The sequence below is a fragment of the Pongo abelii genome, chromosome 19 (assembly GCF_028885655.2).
Source record: "Pongo abelii isolate AG06213 chromosome 19, NHGRI_mPonAbe1-v2.0_pri, whole genome shotgun sequence".
Taxonomy (NCBI): Eukaryota; Metazoa; Chordata; class Mammalia; order Primates; family Hominidae; genus Pongo; species Pongo abelii.
Window position 1 is genome coordinate 81873630 of NC_072004.2, and position 20995 is coordinate 81894624.

At 43.5% G+C, this 20995-nt stretch overlaps 1 protein-coding gene across 2 annotated transcripts in view; it reads left to right on the plus strand.

Annotated features, from left to right (window-relative positions):
* The window catches only part of PRKCA (protein kinase C alpha), a 502365-nt gene that overhangs the window by 193344 nt on the left and 288026 nt on the right, over positions 1-20995 (plus strand). For both annotated transcript variants that reach the window (XM_024234784.3, XM_024234783.3), the window contains exon 3: positions 1156-1238. In XM_024234784.3, the coding sequence (XP_024090552.1) occupies positions 1156-1238 (83 nt within the window). The remainder of the gene's footprint in view (positions 1-1155; positions 1239-20995) is intronic.

The following is a 20995-nucleotide window of genomic DNA, read 5'->3' on the forward strand; positions in this document are numbered from 1 at the left end:
AAGTGAGACCCGGTCTCAAAAAAAAAAAAAAAAAACCTCTTAGGGGATTACTTTCTATAACAGTTATTTTGTTGATTCATCCTCAGGACTATTTATCAAAACCATGTTAAGCTTTGAAAATATTTACTGGGTAGTAGATTTTGCTGAATTTGCAGGAACTCTCCCAACTGGTGACAATCTGTAGCAAAAACACAGATACAGAAAGGTGTTAAGGTGTTTGCTAAGATTGTTTTGATTCATTTCAAAGGTCTGTTTTCTGTAGATTGCATTTGTGTCTGAATGAGTTTTTTAAGTTGCTGAGGAAGTCCTGCAACCCACATTTAGGGATACTCACATTATTTATAATCAGTTACTTTCTTTATATTTTATTTCAACCACGGAATACAATTTTATATACATTTATATGTGTGTGTGTTAGTGTGTTGCTATAGGATGGTGCAAAGTATTTTATTTTATTTTATTTTGTTGTATTGTATTTTATTGTGTTGTGTTGTATTGTATTGTATTGTATTGTATTGTATTTTTTGAGACGGAGTTTCACTCTTGTTGCCCAGTCTGGAGTGCAGTGGCATGGATCTTGGCTCACTGCAACCTCCATCTCCCACGTTCAAGCGATTATCCTGCCTCAACCTCCTGAGTAGCTGGGATTACAGGCGCCCATCACCATGGCCAGCTAATTTGTGTGCGTGTGTGTATTTTTAGTAGAGATGGGGTTTTACCATGTTGGCCAGGCTGCTCTTGAACTCCTGACATCAAGTGATCTACCTGCCTTGGCCTCCCAAAGTGCTCGGATTACAGGCATGAACCGCCGTGCCTGGCTAGGATGGTGCAAAATGTTCTAAATTTTGTTTCCCGGTTTCTGCTTTGGGAAACTGTCTTACAATCTGATTCTCCTCTCCCTCAACTTCAGAGAGTAAGAGCCACAGTTTGTGGCCCTGTCAGTGCTGGCATTTTGGGACTCTGTTATATCTATGAGTCTAATCAATACCAAATGTTGCTGATTCTAGAATGAAATGCCTTCTGATTGCTGTTTATAAGATTCCGTCTGTAGTGAAATTAAATTGACTTCTAACAGCAAGTATCTCTGTTTGGAAAATAAAGCTCGTATGTTAAATCATGTCTATTCTAATTTTAGTTTCCTTTTCTCTCTACCAGTTTGCTGTTTTGTGGTCCACAAGAGGTGCCATGAATTTGTTACTTTTTCTTGTCCGGGTGCGGATAAGGGACCCGACACTGATGTAAGTAGTCCGGAAATCATGCTTTGATGTCAATGTGGATTTCTGAGCTTTAATTTTTTTATCGCCTGTGCAACTGTTAGTTTTGGCCCTTACTGTTAATGGGAAGACTCAATTCTCATAGAGCTTGGCTTGTACTAATGAGCAGATTTATAGCCCATATGAGCTCTGGACTACGTCTTAGAGAAATTCTTGGAGGAGAATTTCTTGGTAGCATGTACTGTTCCACTTTGGGCAGCTGCATTGACTAAATCCACCAAATTTATCATAATAGCCTTCACAAACACAATGCAGTTGTTGACAAATTTTACAGTGATCATGTATCACTCTTCAGTTTATTTCCCTCCCCTCCCCTCCCCTCCCCACCCCTCCCCACCCCTCCCATCCTCTTCCCTCCCCACCCCTCCCATCCTCTTAAATGGAGTCTCACTCTGTTGCCCAGGCTGGAGTGTAGTGACATGATCCCAGCTCACTGCAACCTCCTCCGCCTTCCAGGTTCAAGCGATTTTCCTGCCTCAGCTTCCTGAGTAGTTGGCACTATAGACGTGCACCACCACGCACAGCTAATTTTTGTATTTTTAGTAGAGATGGGGTTTCATCATGTTGGCAGGCTGTTCTTGAACTCCTGACCTCAAGCGATCCACCCGTCTTGGCCTCCCAAAGTGCTGGGATTACAGGTGTGAGCCACTGGGCCCTGCCACCCTTCAGTTTACTTCTAAGCTGAAATAAACCAATAGGAGCATCATTGCTTTGGGCCAATGTAACAAACTGCTCCTGGTTTACTCCAGGGGATTCTTGCTGCCTTTTTGGTGTATGTTAAAAATGCTGCTGCTGATTGAAATAATTTAGCATCTGTTTCACTAAACAGTGATCTCTGAAGTTGCCCATGTGTGAACACATAATTTCCTCTCTGTGTACAGTTCTGATGATCTCTGTTGCATCTCTTGTGTACTTAAAAATGGGATCCACAGGCTGGGCATGGTGGCTCACGCCTGTAATCCTAGCACTTTGGAAGGCCGAGGCGGGCGGATCACCTGAGGTCGGGAGTTCGAGACCAGCCTGACCAACATGGAGAAACCCTGTCTCTGCTAAAAATACAAAATTAGCTGGGCGTGGTGGCACATCCTGTAATCCTAGCTCCTCAGGAAGCTGAGGCAGGAGAATCGCTTGAACCTGTGAGGCGGAGGTTGCGGTGAGCTGATACCGCACCATTGCACTCCAACCCGGGCAACAAGAGCAAAACTCTGTCTCAAAAAAAAAAAAAAAAAAAAAAAAAAGGATCCACAAAGGAGTCACGGAAAATACCATTGTCTAAAATATGTTGGATAGAGAGAAACTTCAGCCATTATATGAAAAGTAATATTTTAACTGAATAAAAAATATTGTCAGGCAGGCTTAGAAGAGTAGACATTTCTGTTCTGAATTGCTTTTGCTTGATCAGTTTAGTCACTCAAGTTGTGTGCTTGAAGCGATTCCCATCTTTAATGCCTGTTCCCATCAGGAAACTTTGATTTGAAAGTGTCTTTCTCAGTGCAGGCAAGACTAAATTCTTCCCTCTGTGAAAGATGACATTTTTGCAGTGTGCTCTAAGGGATTCCGATTTGCGTTGTTGTAACACAAATAAGAAGGAAGTTACTGTTTGGTGTTCAGTGCACAGGAACATGCACAATGGGGTTAGGGTGCTCGTGGAGGCAAGACAGAGTGCCTGTTGTGGGCTCTGAGCCCACATACACGTACACACGGGTTCCACAAAGGCTCACAGGACATGGGAGCCAGAAGAAGCTCAGGCGTCATCTTGTTTTATAACTTCATGGACAAGGAAGCCCAAGTCCATTAATGTTGAGTGACTTGCGTGCATACAAACAAAACTAATTAGTGTCATTCCCCCTCCCTCCCCCCACCCCTCAACCCCCACCACTCAACCCCCGCTACTTTCCATACTTCTCTTTTGGCATATTCTGGAATATTGTCTTCCTTTGGGGCATTTTAGAGATAAAAGTAGCTGGAACGTAAAGTACTAACTTTTCCAAAAAGCCAAGTCCCATTGCACTTGTTTGGAGTTGTCTAAAACCTCATGTCATAGCCTTTCACTTCCTTGCTCATCATTCCCATCTTCACCTTGCTGTATTTTTCTTTCCTCTCTTTTCCCTCTCCTCCCATTTCTGCCCCATCAAGAATGGGGAGGAAGGATGGCCAAGCTTCAGGATGTGAGTAGTTTGTCAGACCCCCTTCTCTTCCTTTTTTATCCCCCCTCCTACTTTTTCATTCTTTTGGTTAAGTATTCTTTATTGAGAACCCATAATGGGCCAAAGTCTGTGCTGAGTCCTGGGGTATAACACTAAGCACAGAGATGTTCTCCTTGCCCTCCTGGATATTCTGCTGCGGGAAGGCAGACATTAAAATATCACTAATTAAAATAGGATACAGGTACACTGAGCAGGTTTCTCTAAGGGACCTATTGCATTTAAACTGAGCTTGATGAATGGGTAGGAGATAGGCAGACAAAAGGAAGGGGGTGTGTGTGCGTGCGCATGCGCATGTGTGCACACGTGCATGCTGGGCTATATGAGGCCCTGGAAAAGGCTGTTTCAGACAAAGGGAAGAGCAAGTCAGAGCACCAAGATATGGGAAGGAGTTTAATCAATAACAGAAAGCTGGGAGTTGGGTGTCTGGCAAGGATTTTGGGCACAGTCTTAGGAGCACTGGGGACCCAGGAAAGGTTTTAACCTAAAAATGATGTGGTCCAATTTGCATCTTAAAAGGGTTACTCTGGTTGCCTTGTAAGAAATGGATTGCGCAGGAAGTGCACTTGGTGTACTGGTGGAGATGGGGAAATAGCAACGGCTGGAGAATACTGTGTAGAGGTACCTCCCCTCTGGGCGATGTGATGGGGGCTTGATGTAGACGGATGCAATGGGGATGGGCAGAGTTAACTCATTCAAGATACGTTTAGGAGCCAAATCTGCAGTTCTTGGTCATTGTTGGATCAGGGAGATGGAGATGTTGAAAATGACTCCCTGGCTTCTGGCATGGGCACGTGAATGGATGGAGGTACATGAAAGCCATGGGGACTCTGCAGGGACAGCGTGTATTTGGGAGAGTGAGATGGGGCAGATCAGGGGTTTCACTTTGGTCATAGTCTGTTTGTTGCTAACACAAAATACTGTAGACTGGGTACTTTGTAATTAATAGGAAATGTTTACTCACAGTTCCGGAGGCTTAGAAGTCTGAGACCAAAGTGTCAGCAGATTCTGTATCTGGGCTATGCTTCCTGGATGGTGCCTTTTTGCTGTGTACTCACATGGCAGAAGGGCTAAAAGGGGAAAAGAGGGTAAACAGGTCACTTGTACCTCTCTTTTAAGGGAGCTGATCCCATTCAGGAAGGTTCCACCTCATGGCTGAATCACCTCCTAAAGGGCTTATCTCTTAATACAATCACACTGGCGGTTAAGTTTCAGCATTCGAATTTTCAGGACATGGACCATTAGCAGACACATTCAGTGTGAGATGTCTGACACTGGGAGTCAGTTGAGTATGGAGGCAGGTGTGGCAGTCAGAAGTGGGGTATGTCCTGAAGATAAAGATTCCTATGATTTTTTTTTTTTAATGCCTTGGATGTGGATCATTTTGCCTAGGGAGAGGGTTTAGAGTGGGGAGAGAAGGGATTAGGTCCCAGGAGAGAGCTCTAAGGAACTCCAACATGTTGCATGGGAGAGGAAGATCGGGCTAGGGAAACCAAGAAGGGGCAGCCAGAAAAGTAGGACAAAAACCAGGGGAGTGAGATGCTGATTGAACGATTTCCTGAAGGGGCTATAGGCCAATACTGTGATTGTATCTCTGTGTTTGTTATGAATTCTCTACGTTGTTGAAACTGCTTATAAGTAGGTAACATACAGTTTGTAAAGGACAATCTTATTTACATGGGAAAGTCTTTGTTTATGCCCACCATGGATCAATTGATGTCTATTAATTATTTTTGGTAACTCCTTTCATGCTCAGATTTTTTATCTTGTTTGGCTGATCATTATGGGGTCATCCTACTCATAGGGCCTGGAGCCAGGTAAAAAGCTTTAGAAAAGATATGCTTGATGCAAAATATAACGGAAACACACCTGTGAGCTGATGCCCAGCCATGTCCTGCTCCTAATCTTGTGTTGACTTTCTATAGATGCTGAGTCTTACACTTAAAATATCCTTGAAAGTGATGATGATTAGATGAACTTTTTTTAATGTGAAAGAGAAAGAGGTATATTAGATATTCAATGCAGTCCTGCCTGCCTGGTTCACAAAAGATCATGCATTCACCCAAAAGATCATGCATTCACACCTGCATCCATACTTAACTGACTCCCAGTGTCAGACATCTCATGCCGAATGTGTCTGCTAATGGTCCATGTCCCCGAAAATTCATATGCTGAAACTTAACTGCCAGTGTGATTGTATTAAGAGGTGGGCCCTTTAGGAAGTGATTCAGCCATGAGGTGGAACCTTCCTGAATGGGACCAGCTCCCTTATTAGAGAGGTACAAGGGAGCTGTTACCTCCATTTCCCCTTTTAGCCCTTCTGTCATGTGAGTACACAGCAAAAAGGCACTATCCAGGAAGCAGAGCCCAGCTGGTGCCAGATACAGAATCTGCTGGCACCTTGATCTTGGAAGAGAAAGGAGAAAATTTGATTTTTGGTCTTTGGAGCAAGAGACCTATGACTAGGGCTTTCTGCAGCCAAGGCCTGAGAAGTGTTGACTGGCTGTACGCAGGATGATTTTACTTACTGTGCAAATCTGCAAGCAAATCTTATGAAGGCACAAGGTGGCCAAACTGTCCTGCACCAGGGAGATAGTTGGAAAATCATGAAGGCATTGGGAGGTAGAACTGAGCTGAGATGCTAGAATTTTCTTATTTTATCCTTTTCTGAATACCGTTTTTCTGCAAATCCTGGAAGTATTGAGCCAGAAGGGGTATTAAGGATTTATCTGGGTTAACCTTATTTTGTTGACGAGGAGACAACTAAGGCAAAAATGATCTGGGGTACTGTCATATGTTATCTCTTGAGTATCCAGTGGGCTTGTGGTTGATTCTTTCAAGGCAATTGGCCATGAAGAGAAACGAGATGTTGATGGCTTGACTGGATTGTGCTGCCAGTGGAGCACATTGACAGCTATTCCTTGGTGCATTTGTTGAAAATTCTGGTCAGGTGTTTGGAAAACTAGCAGGCTTATTTTACCATCTTGAGAATTATCTTATCCTCCAGTCCTTTTCAGTGTCTTAGAAATTGATCCAATAAAAAATGCCTGCTAGCAGGCTCAATGAGAAAGACCAGTGAAAAGAATGGGAGGTATCAGAATTTAAGAGAAAAAAAACTGCCCTAAGCATTTTTCCCCTGAAAAATTTAAAAATTTTAAATTAGGATTTTTTTTCATACCATGGAGAATGGTTAAGATGTCCTGTTCATGTGCTGCTTAATAGTACCTTAATTGAGCTTTGCAGACTCTAACACATTCACAGACAGGGAAAAAGAAGGTACAATCCTTGTGAAATCCTCAAATATTGTACTTGCTCTGCCATCTTCAAGTGAAAGGATGGGAAAAGTACTGAGAAATAAAATAGCAATACCCAGGTTACACTAGCCAGATGGGAAGACATTACAAAGTTCTTTTGAACAGAGATGCTCTTCAAGACTCAAGGAGCAGTCATAGTTGAGAGTATGCATTAGTGCAGGGAATCTTGGCAGAGAAAAGGCTCCTGGGTTCACAGAAGGACCCTCCCTGGAGATCCTCAGGACAATTTCTCAAGGGTCCTCTGCCCCTTCTGGATGAGATGGCATTCTGTACCAGCAAATCTAGAGCAAAAAGCTGAGCAATTCCTAGACTTTAAGTCTGTCCCCATACACGCTGAGTAGAGAAGGAATGAAAGCAGAAGACTTGAAAGAACCAACGTTACCGGTGAGCTCATTCCCTGGCGCTGCCTGTGTTTGCAGCTGGGGCTCAGGCTTGGACGCTGCAGTATGTGGCTCATGGAATGAGCAGCAGCTCTCTTCTTACCTGGTGTTGGGAAGGCACTTTGAGTTGGTGCAGGATTTATGTTTCCAGGTGTGTGGCCCCAGAATGCAGCTTGGGGCTCTGTCCAATACCCCATTCCCGCATCCGAGGTTTCATCAGACAACATAAAATAAGACAAAAGTGCTCTGTGTTTAGAAATGGCTTTCCCCCCTTCTCCACCAAATTGAGATGCAGACTCAGACATGGGCAGGTAGAAGTCAAGAGTAGGGCCGTGGTTTTTGGGGCAGTGGGAGTGGTGAGCATGGCTTTGCTCTGCTGAAGGGCAGCAAGTGCCCATGCTTCTTTGGCTGCCATTGATCGCCTGCCTCCATGGGCTTCTCTTCCCTGCTCTGGCCATGATGGGGCGGGGCAGATTCAGGAAGGGCTAGTGGTGTGGGGTCTGCAGGGCTGGCTCTTTCCAGACTTCTTCCTCTCACTTCTTAAAACCTTAGCTCACCAGTGTCATCTTGATCAGTGCGGAGCTCCTCCCTGTTCTTAGAAGAGTTTCTATTCATTTTTGATTATGTCTGTTCATGAAGCCCACCCTGCTATGAAGAGGAAGAATGGGGTCTGGGGGCTTCCCCTTATGCATCTGTGCATGGATGTATGGATATGTATTTGTGTGTGTATGTTTATTAGCACATGCAGCCCTTTTTAAAATTCTTTTTTTTTTTTCTTTGAGACGGAGTCTTGCTCTGTTTCCCAGGCTGGAGTGCAGTGGTGCGATCTTGGCTCACTGCAGCTTCCACCTCTGGGATTCAAACGATTCTCTTGTCTCAGTCTCCTGAGTAGCTGGGACTACAGGCATGCACCACCACACTCGGCTAATTTTTGTATTTTTAGTAGAGATGGAGTTTCACCATATTGGTCAGGCTGGTCTCGAACTCCTGACCTTAGGTGATCCACTCACCTAGTCCTCCCAAAATGCTGGGATTACAGGCGTGAGCCACTGTGCCTGGCCCTTTTTTAAAATTTGTTTTCTCTGTGTGTCTTAAGTGAGAAAGCTACAAAGCAGCACTTTGAAAGAATCATACCAAGCTCAGTCCTGCTCTTAGGGCCACAATGTACAACTCCCCCTGCCCTCCAGCTTTCTTTTTTTTTTTTTGAGACGAGTCTTCGCTCTGTCGCCCAGGTTGGAGTGCAGTGGCTCACTGCAAGCTCCGCCTCCTGGGTTCATGCCATTCTCCTGCCTCAGCCTCGCAAGTAGCTGGGATTACAGTTGCACTCCAACAAGCCTGGCTAATTTTTTTTTGTATTTTTAGTAGAGGCGGGGTTTCACCGTGTTAGCCAGGATGGTCTTGATCTCTGGACCTCGTGATCTACCCGCCTTGGCCTCCCAAAGTGCTGGGATTACAGGCGTGAGCCACTGCGCCCGGCGTGCCCCCCAGCTTTCTCGTCAAAAGTTGTAGGAAGAGAAGCTGTTCTTATGTGTCGTCCATAAAATAACACACAAGCTAAGCAACTATTTACACATAATCTATAGAGTGTTTACTCTGCATTGGATATGTGGACATTTGAGAAAGTAAGGGGTGGTCGGGGAGAGAGTGGGAGAGGGATTCGTTAAAAGGCTTCAAGCGTCTGGAGGTAGTAAGCTTTCCTCGCGTTTTTGTTGAGCCATTATGTTTTTATTTGCCCCGTGCGTTTTTACCAGTGACCCTGGCTTCTCTGGGGAGAAACTTTTCCCACAGTATTTTGCACGTTTTATGTTTGAACCATCCCGTTGAAAAGAATTCAGGTGACTTCGCAGGTTATTGCTGTACCTCACCTGGCAGACAACCAGCATGTATACCGGTAACGTCACAGGTTCGCTGAAGCCTGCCAGAATGTTTGGAAGGGGACCAAATGAATACATTAATTAACTTGCTAAAAGATAGGGAGGCTTGCTTCAGACCTCGGTACACCTTCAAGTCAGTGAAGATCATAAAACTGATCTATTTGAAGAAGCCGAGAGCACTGACTGTAAACACTTAAAGCTAAAAACGGAACCTATTGCACAAATTGCTACAAACCAAAAGCGATATCCCCTGTGAGACTGGACTCCGTGGAGGACTATATGTCTAGAAAGCAAAATTGTTTTCTTTTCTTTACTGCAGTCTTGAGAATTCTCTCTTTCTCCAGTCCTTTTCAGTGTCTTAGAAACCTATCAAATAAAAAAGGCTGCTGAAATGTTGAAAATTCAGCATTTCAAAGATTCATTTATAATACAATTTAAAGCATTTAAAATAAACCTAGAAATAAATTTAACAGTGAATCTTCTGTTGTTTCAAAGTGTACTTTTGAACATTGAATTTAGAAAAAGATGATTTTGTGAGCAAAGCCAATTCTACCCCCAAAACATTTTTATATTCCTGAACTGACACCGTAAAGTTAGATTTGTATGAGGTGCAGGAGCTAAAAAGTTGCATTTAAAATTCAGCAGAGTATATAGTGCAGAGAGTCCTGGAGTGGGAATTGGGAGTCCTGCTGGGCCATATTACTGAAGCCCTTTCTAGACCTTTGTTTTCTTACATATAAATATGAAGGTTGAATTTAGTGATCTTTAAAGTTGCCTTCAGCCCCAAGTTTCATTATAGTCCCTCTGTTATTAAACATTGATTGACAGCCCTGTACTATGAAGGTTACAAAGGTAAAGAGAGTTCCTGCCCTCCCAATGGAGGGATTATCCTCTGATTGCAAGGATAAACCAATCAGGCAAAGAGTTGTACTGTAAGATTGCACAGGATAGGCCAGGAGCAGTGGCTTACGCCTGTAATCCCAGCACTTTGGGAGGCCGAGGCAGGTGGATCACCTGAGGTCAGGAGCTCGAGACTAGCCAGGCTGACCAACATGGTGAAACCTCATCTCTACTAAAAATACAAAATTAGCTGGGCATGGTGGCACATACCTGTAATCACATCTGCTTGGGAGACTGAGACAGGAGAATTGCCGGAACCTGGTAGGCAGAGGTTGCAGTGAGCCAAGATTGCACCATTGCACTCCAGCCTGGGCAACAAGAGTGAAACTGTCTCAAAAAAGAAAAAAAAAAAAAAAGATTGCACAGGGTAGGTGCCGTAAGTGGGGAAGAAATAAAATGCTGCTGAGTTTAGCGGGGAGAGAGCCAGCCTGCATCTAATGGGAGAATGCAGGAAGAGCTTCATAAAGATGGTGACGTTTCAAGATGTATTTCAATTCTTTTCATCATTTTCCTTTAAAAATAAGTCCATCAGTGTTTTCCTGTTCCTCATGTTGGCCCATGGGAGTTACGTCTCTTGCCTAATGCTGCCATCCGGCAGTGCCTACACTCAGGTGACATATTTGCCAGTGGACCTGTCATAAGAGTGCAAGGAGGGAAGCCTGTAATGTTCTGCATGTCCTGTCGGTACCCCCCTCCCATGAGCCTCTGAGGAAGCCCGAGTCCATTTCTGAAACCACCCTCGGCACTTGCCCGCAGATACCCTTCTTCACTTGCTGTGATGCCACAGGAAACCTTAAAAAGAAGTTATTTCGGGGAAACACACCCAACAAAAAAACTCCAGTGCTAATTCTGCTCTTCAGTGGGTGGATTATTTTATGTACCAGATTCACAGTAACAGAAGTATTTCCTACAAGGGAAGGGACTCCTGCTGCACTTGGACCAAATTAATTTAGCCAGGAGTTAAAAATAGCCTCCAAGACTTCTGTCCTCATCCGTAGTTCTGATGAGCAAAAGGAGACAGTGGGGGAGTGGGTGGCATGGCCATTCTCTTGACCCACCAACCTCTGGCCACAGGGAAGAGAAAGGGATGAGTATTTGCCCCGTGGTCTGCACCTGATTAGCTGGGAAAAAAATGCACGATGTAATTACAAAGAAAATGCTCCCATTTTCACCAATCTTTGGAAGGCATGTTTTCAAGGGAGTCACCCTGGGGGCTTTTCAGCTTAATCCCTAGGTTGTAGTTCCTACCTCCCATCTTTGGAACTCCACTTTTGAATGGCCGGGACGGCCAGTAGTACATCCTTTTCAAAATCTTTACCCTTGCTGAGTTGTCAGCCTCTGAGACAGGGGTGAGATTGTTCGGGGAGGCAGACAAAAGGCCAGTGGAACCCAGTCAGAATAAGGGGGCCCTCTGAGGTAGGTAGAATTGCTTTTGGTCAAAAAAGGAGGTGAGATGATCAATTAGAGTGATTTTGTTGTGAAACTTATAAAATGCCTCTGACATCAAGTCTGGGAAGAGACCTTTGTGTATTAACCATAGAGAGTGTGTTTGCATCATTGTATAATGTCTCTGGGGCACTTTTAGTTAATATGGTTATTTATTTATTTACTTACTCATTTTAAATTTTAGAGATGAGACTTGCTATGTTGCCCAGGCTGGACTTGAACTCCTGGACTCAAGTGATCCTCCTGCCTCAGCCTCCTGAGTAGCTGGGGAGACAGGCATAAGCAGTTTCACCTGGGGCATGTTTGGTTTTTAAAAAATTATTTACTTGGAGGCCAGGCATGGTGGCTCATGCCTGTAATCCCAGCACTTTGGGAGGTCAAGGCAGGTGGATCACCTGAGGTCAGGAGTTTGAGACCAGCCTGGCCAACATGGTGAAACTCCATCTCTACTAAAAGTACAAAATTTAGCTGGGCGTGGTGGTGCGTGCCTGTTCTCCCAGCTACTTGGGAGGCTGAGGCAGGAGAATTGCTCAAACCCGGGAGGCGGAGGTTGCAGTGAGGCGAGATCGTGCCATTGCATTCCAGTCTGGGCGACAGAGTGAGATTCTGTCTAAAAAAAAAAAAAAAAAAAAAAAAAAAAAAAAATTTACTCGGGATCTGGCCTAGGCAACATAGCGAGATCCTATTTCTTAAATTAAAAAAAATGGTCATATTACTTAATGATCATGTTTATACAGTGAATTCTTTGTGAGAGGGTCCTGTGTGTTTTCTCTTTGAAAACCAAGTGCCTGATACAGGACCCGGCACAAATTAGATACTCAAAAAATCTTTGTTGAGCCAAAGAGAATGAGTCAGTGAAGGTCTGATAACCTAATTTGATCACCAGTTGTATTTATCCAGTCTTGAATTACTTGACTATTTACAGCTATGCGTGAGACTTTTACTGAACTCCCCTAATACCCAAGAGTAGCCGTCTCATCAGCATCATTATTACGGCTGATGCTGGGGGTGTGGGCAAACACACCTGATGGATTTTTCTGTTTTTCCCAGTAACTGTTTCAAAGTGTAATCTTCACTATTTGGAATTTAGTTTAAGAAGTAGTGGGTGAGGCAATAGCTTTTGACTGGTTGGGATCAACAATTGTTATGATGGATTCCTTGTTTATTTTTTCTGACCAATCCAAGTGACTCAGTAATACTAGACATTTCATGATGTACAAACATCCAAATTACCTGTCCCTGAGAACTGTTGTTGGAAATGGTGTCTGGAGAGCCTGCTGTAGGAGTGCAAATTCTCGGAAGCCCAGAGTTGGAAGATCCACGGCACAGGATGTGACATCTTTGTGATACTCTCTCACCATGTATTTAGCGTCTCTTATGTGTCTGGTGTTTTTCTTGCATTTATTCATTGTATGTAATCATTAAATGTTTCTTGAGCATTTATTGTGTGTCAGGTATTATGGGAGGCAAAGGTTAAAAAACACAGTTCTTGTCTTCAAACAACTTATCCTTAGTGGGAAGTCATGTATATGAATAAATATTAGTATTCAAATAGTCACTTCAGTGGATAACTTACATAAAACCACTAGGTATGCATTATTGTTCCCATTGTACAGATGTGCAAATTGAGGCTTGGGATAGTTAAGTGATTTTCCCAAATGCAGTAGTAAGTGGAGCACTAAGCTTTGAACTGAACCTCTCAACTCCAAACCTGTTCTTTTCCACAGTACCACGTGACTGAACAGCAAAGCTAACTTAGGGGCAGTTTTCTGTCAGTGAAGGCTCCATTTTTGTGGGTGGAGTCTGGGGTCATTGTGACTATGAGAAATCTTAAAATGGTAAAAGAAATTTGGAATCATAGAATCCTCAGACGTTAACAGTGAAAACATTCACAAGACAGATCAGCAACGTGAACTAGTAAAGACAGGAGCATGTAGGGCTGATGGGACCAGGTGGGAGCTGGCAGCAGTCTGGAGACTTGGTTTAGGTCCTTCTGTAGAGGGTGCAGAGTGGGACTTTTCAGGACATTGGGTTTCTGGAAAGATCCATTTCAAGTGTCTACACCCTAAGCTGAAAGCCAGCCCAGAGAGCTTTTTGGCTCATGCTGGGGCTTATTCCTGGATTCTAATGAGTCATGTTTTTTAGAAGCTGAACTTCTAAACTTCTAAGCTGAGTCCCATTCAGTTAGCTGGTACCTTCTTCACCTTGGTTTTGTTTTCTGTTTTTGCTGCTTAATAAATTTCCAGCAGGAGATTTAGGAAGGGTCTGTGGACAGAGAAGTAGATTTCCCAGTATCTAAGAAAAGAAGGTTGGTTTACTGTGGGTACTCTAGCTGTCATTATAACTGTGTTATTTTATTTATTTACAAAGGGATCATGGGCCAGAACCAATCATAACAATCAAATGAACCCACTCACTGTTTCAGCCTCTGATGGTGGCTAAGAGAGAAACAGCAAGTGGGGAGCACCCCCCCAGCCCACAGTCACTTCTATTATGTTGTACCAGAAGCTGGGATCCAGCACCCTCAAACGTAGAGGCTTGTGCTAGCAAGAGTCACATGGACAGTGGGAAGGGCCATTCTAATTATTTTGTTAGTAATTCAGCCTGTTCTATTTATTCTTATAATCTAGCACATTCCAGAACATATTTGTTTTGAGAATGATAAACCAAGGGAAAAAGTCAGGTTCTAAGAAGAATGTCATGGCCATGAAGGTAGCATCGCCGTTGGGCATTGCCGTGGTTCTGACCGGGTGAAGGTTTCCCAGTGACCATCTTTGTGTGGAAAGAGCACTCTGCTCCTCATGTTGGGGGTGTCATGCCACCCACGTACGTCACTGTCCTCAGCATTCCAGCACTCTTGCCTGTTCTCTGTGCATCTCTTCCGCCCTGCAAGCCATTGCTTATGTCACCCTGGTTGATCATGGTGTAACACCCGGCTGTCCTCTGCACACAGGATCCCAAGCCAGAAGTCTCGGGATTTTCTTGGTTGTCTCCATCTTTTTTTTGTCTCACACACCTGATAGGTTTCCAAGTGCTACGAGTTCCGCTTTCAACTCTCTTTCCTCTCCATCTCCATAGCCACCGTCTTTGTGAAGGCCTTGTTGTGTGCTGTGAGTTGGTCTTACTGACTCTGGACTGTTTCTCCTCTGAACTGTCTTTTATATTGCAACCCTGTGGTACTCCAGTTGTTGTTGTTGTTGTTGTTGTTTTAAATGTGATTATGCATTCTCTTGCTTATCATTTGCCAAGGTTGGTACAGAGTCACTCACAGCGGCCTCACTGGCTGTTAGCTGTGGCTGCTGGCCAGGGAGTCCTAAGGTATGCCCCACATTAGCTTGGGAGGGTAGTGCAGGTTTTTTACAAGGGAGTGGCAGTTTTCCAAGAAGGAACACCTCAGTGTACACACACTTAACAGGCTTCCCCTGGCGCTGTGTTTCCCAGTGTTTCATTGGCCAAAGCCCAGAGTCACTGTGAAGGTTTATGAATCAGGGTTCTCCAGAGAAAAGGAACGTTGTGTGTGTGTGTGTGTGTGTGTGTGTAAAGAGATTTAATATAAGATGATGACTCAATGCAATTATGGAGGCCGGCAAGTCCCAAGATTTGCAGGGTGAGCTGGCAAGTTGGAGACCCAGGAGAGCCAATGGGATAGTACCAGTCTGATTCTGAAGGTCTGGGAGCCGGGAGAGCTGATGATGAAGTTCCAGTCCAAGCTCAAAGGCAGGCAAGCTTAAGACATCAGCTCTGAAGTAAGAGCTGATGTTTTAGATTGAGTCCAAGAGCAAGAAAAAGCTGGTGACCAAATCTAAAGGCCTTCAGGCAAGAAGAATCCTCTCTTACTTAGAGGAGAGGCAGCCTTTTTGTTCCATTCAGGCCTTCAACAGATTGGATGAGATCCACCTGCACTAGGAAGGACAGTCTTCTTTGCTCAACCTCCTGATCTAAATGTTAGTATCATACAAAAACACCATTGTATAAACATCCAGAATAACGTATGACCAAATGTCTGGGCACCCGGGGCCCAGTCAAGTCGGCACATAAAATTAACTGTCACAGAAGGGTGTGGAACCTGGGGGTATGAGTCACTGGGGCCGTTAGTGTAACCATTTGCCACAGGCAGACTTGTTTGGGTTATATTATAATTCTTTCCTGTAAATCTTATTCATCTCTGCATCCCCAATGCCTAGTATGATCTCTTACTTACAGTAGGTGATCATTAATGTTTGTTGAAAGGCGAATGAATGGAAAAAAAAAAATGAAGTCTTTGATTCCCTAAAGAAAATGAAAATAATTTCATAGGCTTGAGTCAAGCTTGTCCAGCCCACCTTATTTTGTTGTCGTGGTGGTTCTGTTTTGTTTTGTTTGAGACTTTTATCAACCTGAAGCCATGGTTTTTAGTTTCTGTCTCTAGTGATAAGCAAAAAAGAGGGATGAGGAAGGGGCTTTACTGGCCCAACAAGAAACAGAAACTAAGAACACATGACTGCATTCTCTCCCTTGGACACTCCTAGGAGTGGAATATCTGTGAAATGTTTCCTGGGATTCTCTCAGAATCAATACCAACCACTTCCTGATTGCAAGTTACCATCTTTAGAAAGAGAATTTTGTTTTCGGGGGGAATAGGTTTTTTGTGTTGAGGGACTCTTCAGTGCTTGAAGTTTAAGCCTAACAAAATTATGCAAGATGCCCACTGAACTGTGCCTGCTGTGTGACCAGAATCTCTTAACCTCATGAGCATTTTTTGGTTAAATGTTGATAGGAAAAACTGCCTGTTGAAAGGCAAAACTTGTTTTGTCACCTACGTATTTTAGGGTGATCGTCCTTGAAGTGATGGCTTATCACGTAGAGAGGTTTGTAACTAATTGCAATTCCAAAGGGAGAAATGGAGAGAGCTAAAAGCTTAAGGAGTCAATAGCCTTTGATTTCTTTCCTGTTTGATCACTGCCTTTCTGGGTATATTCCTGCCTTTACATAGCCTGCCTTTTCCAGGATAGAGACTGTCTTCAGAAATCTTGGAGTTTACTATTCTTGTTCATGAGAAATTGTTATGAGATTGCTGTAGGAAAGTATGTATTTTACTAATTTTATTATTATTTTTTTGAGATGGGGTCTCACTCTGTCGCCCAGGCTGGAGTGCAGTGGCCCAATTATGGCTCACTGCAGCATCAACCTCCCTGGGCTCAGGTAATTCTCCTACCTCAGCTTCCCTAGTAGCTGGGACTACAGGCGCGCACCACCATGCCCTGCTAATTTTCGTGTTTTTTGTAGAGACGGGATTTTGCCTTGTTGCCCAGGCTGGTCTTGAACTCCGGTACTCAAGTGATCTGCCCACCCCTGCTTCCCAAATAACGTATTTTAAAACATACAGATTATAACTGCTTTACAATAGGTGAGGCATTTTTTTTTTCGTGTCATAAAACATGCCTGTGATGAATGCCTTTAGGAAAGCAGTATATTGCTAGCTTTTTGCACTTTCAAGCCCCAAGCCTGTTCCTCCTCATCCCTTTTTCAAGGCAGGAAGCTTTGTAGAATGAGCATGGGATATCAATGTTTAAAACATAAGAATTTCATACTCGAAAATGATCTTCCCTGTGGAGGTGGGTGATTTTAGGTTTCTAGATATTAAGCTTGTATTATGACTCATTTGTTCTTAAACAGGTTGTTCTCCAGTTACTAAAATTAATCACAAAAGACCAAGGAAGCTTGAAAAAGAAGGGGAGTTCATACAGCAGGTCTTAAAATTAGAAAGGCAGGGCTGCTCTCTTTTGCATTTGCTAAGTTTGAATGATGCACCAGGATTTAGGTAATTCATCGTAATCGTTGTTTTTTTTCCCCATTAAGAATTGGTAACTGGGAATAACTTAATGTGTAAAACTAGACGGGGAAGAAAAATGGTAGGCTGAATATTTAAGAAGGAATCACATTCCTAGGTTTTAAACGGGCTTGGTCTTGCGGATTTGCTGCTCGCCGTCAGTTTGGACACATGTGTTCAAATCAGGTCATTCTCTCATATAGTGAATTTTCTTTCTTTTTTTTTTCTTTGAGATGGAGTCTCACTCTGTCACCCAGGCTGGAGTGCGGTGGCGTGATCTTGGCTCACTGCAACCTCTGCCTCCCAGGCTCAAGAAATTCTCCTGCCTCAGCCTCCTGAGTAGCTGGGATTACAGGTGCGCACCATCACACTCGGCTTATTTTTGTATTTTTAGTGGAGACAGGATTTCACCGTGTTGGCCAGGGTGGTCCTGAACTCCTGATCTCAGGTGATCTACCCCCCTCAGCCTCCCAAAGTGCTGGGATTACAGGCATGAGCTACTGTACCCAGCTGTCAGATAGTGAACTTCTGTCCATCCAGCAGCCAGACAACGAGAGAGTCCAGCACAGTAGTGCCTCTGAAGAAATGCACTGCTTGCCAAATAGCTTCCTAGCTTGGTTCCTGGTTTCTATTCCCATCCCCTTACAGTTTACCCTCCACAGTAGCCAGCCTGGTGTTTTGCATGTGTTAGTATCAGGCAGATCAAATCATTGTGTCACTCCATCTGAACCCTTCGGTGCCCTCCTGTTAATCACTAGAATAGAAAATATATATACCCAGCCTGGCCAACATGGTGAAACCTCGTCTCTACTAAAAATACAAAAATTAGCTGGGCTTGTTGACGGGCACCTGTAATCTCAGCTGCTCAGGTGGCTGAGGCAGGAGAATCGCTTGAACCTGGGAGGCGGAGTTTGCAGTGAGCTGAGATCACACCACTGCACTCAGCCTTGATGACAGAGCGAGACCCTGTCTCCAAAAAAAAAAAAAAAAAAAAGTATGTGTGTGTGTGTGTATATATATTTCTTTCTTTCCTTGGTCCACAAGGCCCATCATGATCGTGATCTGGCTCCTGCATACCTCACTGACCAGAATATCCCGAGCTCATTTCCACCCCAGGGCTGCTGCCCTGGGCGGTTCCTCTTTATAAAACTGATCTTCATGATGCTCATTCATACCATTTCAGACTCCACTGAAATATTGTCTCCTTCCAGAGCCTTTTTAGATCATACTCCCCTCGTTATTATTATTTTTGAGCTGGCCTGTACTGGAGTGCAATGGTGCAAACTTGGTTCACCTTAACTTCCACCTCCCAGGTTCGAGCGATTCTCCTGCCTCAGCCTCTTGAGTGGCTGAGATTATAGGCGTGCACCACCATGCCTGGCTAATTTTTGTATTTTTAGTACAGACAGCGTTTCACCATGTTGGCCAGGCTGATGTAGAACTCCTGGCCTCAGTTGACCTGCCTGCCTCTGCCTCCCAAAGTTCTGGGATTACAGGCATGAGCCACCTCACCTAGTCCCCCTCATTATTTTCTATTACTTTATCTCTATGCACTTCAAAGCCCCTGTCATCATGTAAAACCACACAATTTATTTGTTACTTGATTATTGTGTATCTTTCCACCAACTTGAAAGCACCGTGAGAGCAGGAAGTTATCTTACTCTTCTGTTTAACCTAAAATGGTGCCTGATGCGTGGTAGGTGCTCAGTGAATATTTGTTGGTTGGATGAGTGAATGCATTTTAGTTGCACAAGGGAGATGAAAGATCTTATAGGGTTTTTTGTTTCCTTCTAACAATAAAACTAAAGGGAAATGTCCTAAGATCAATAGAGACTTTTTCCTTTCTATGACTGTGTTGCCATGCCAGTGAAGCCTGAGACCTGCCATGTGATTGGACATCTTCCAAATAAAAGGTGTGTTCTTGTTAATCTTAATGTTTAGAATATGCGGCCTGTAAAATTAATTTTAAAATAAAATGCATACAATCAATCTTATTTAACTGGAATACTTAATTAACCACTTGATTCTGAATGTTGCCCATTCTGGATAAGTGAAGTAGATGTTGAATTTAAAACCTTGAGAATAATTTGTATCTAATAGGATCCTAACCTTGAATATTATGGCTGCATATTGACTTGGGATCAGTGTCCTCTCTTAGATTGTCCTCACAGTCATTAATTTTTTTCTGCTAATATTCTTGGTGAGCAGTAGGGAGTTGTTAAGTAAATTGATGCATCAGTGTGATAAAATACGTGCAGCCATTAAGAATGATGCTTATAAAGACATAGAAAAATGCTTATATGATGCTAGGTACAAAAGCTTAATATAGTTATTGCCATGATTGTCACTACAGCAGAGTTAGTGTGGGGTAGCAGGAAATAGAAGGGAACCTAAAAGATGGAAATCATTTAATTGATTTTTAAGGTGATTTGACATAGGGAGATTTTCTTTTTGGATTTAATCTTGTTAGAACAATACAATTTTGAACAGTTCTAAAATTCTGTTTAAAGTACGGTAGTCCCCGCTTATCTGTGGTTTCAGTTACTTTTAGTATAGTACACTAAGATATTTTGAGAGACCATATTCACATAACTTTTATTACATATGGTATATTAGTATAATTGTTCTATTTTATTATTAGTTACTGTTATTAATCTCTTACTGTGCCTGGTTTATAAATTAATCTTTAACATGGGTATGTATGTATAGGAAAAACATAGTATATATAGGGTTTGGTACTAGCCGTGGTTTCAGGCGTTTACTGGGGTTTCTTGGGATGTAGGCCCTTCAGATAAAAGGGCGACTGTACTTGTACCTTTCTCTAGTCTGGGCCATGTAATTCTCTTGAAATATGACAGAGCGCTGTCATCTTCCGGAATGCTACATGAATGAAACATACCCACCCATCTGAGAACTCTCCTTCGCCCAACAGTGTGATGAGAAAGCTGTCTGTTGCAGATATCTACACTGCTACATGCTAAGTGTGTCATCCTGGGATTCAAACGTGAGTAATAGAAAACCTGACTAAGCAGTGGCTTGAACTGAATAGGAGGCTCGCTCTTCTCATTTAACAAAATGTCCAGAACAGGGTAGTCCAAAGCTGATACAGCAGCTTCACGTTTCTGTGCGGGACCCAGCCTCCTCCAGCGTTTAGTTTAGCTGTCTTGTCTTGTAGGCTTCTTTCTTTCATTCTCATCTTTGTTACCCAGTAGGTGTGAGATGCCTGCTTCGTTAGCATCCTACCCATACTCCAAGCAGGAGGCGAGCCAAAGGTGAACTCAAATCACAGATGCTTGTTAAGGCGAGCCAAAGGTGAACTCAAATCACAGATGCTTGTTAAGGCCGTTCCCATTCAAAGAACTCCTCCAGAAACAATTCCATTCCAGCAGTTTCCATTTACATCATCTTGGCCAGAACCGTATCATGTAGCCACTCCGATTTGGAAAATGTTAGGTTTCTGGTTTATTTGGATGGTTTCGTTTGCTTGCTTTTGTTGAGCATGTTTCTACCTAGAACAAAGTTAACTTAGTTTTGTGATAAACAAGGGATGTGGCTGGGTGCGATGGCTCACGCGCATAATCCCAGCACTTTGGGAGGCCGAAGCGGGTGGATGACTAGGTCAGGAGATCAAGACCATCCTGGCTAACATGGTGAAACCCCGTCTCTACTAAAAATACAAAAAAATTAGCTGGGCATGGTGGCCTGTGCCTGTAGTCCCAGCTACTCGGGAGGCTGAGGCAGGAGAATCACTTGAACCTGGGAGGCGGAGGTTGCAGTGAGCCGAGATTGCGCCG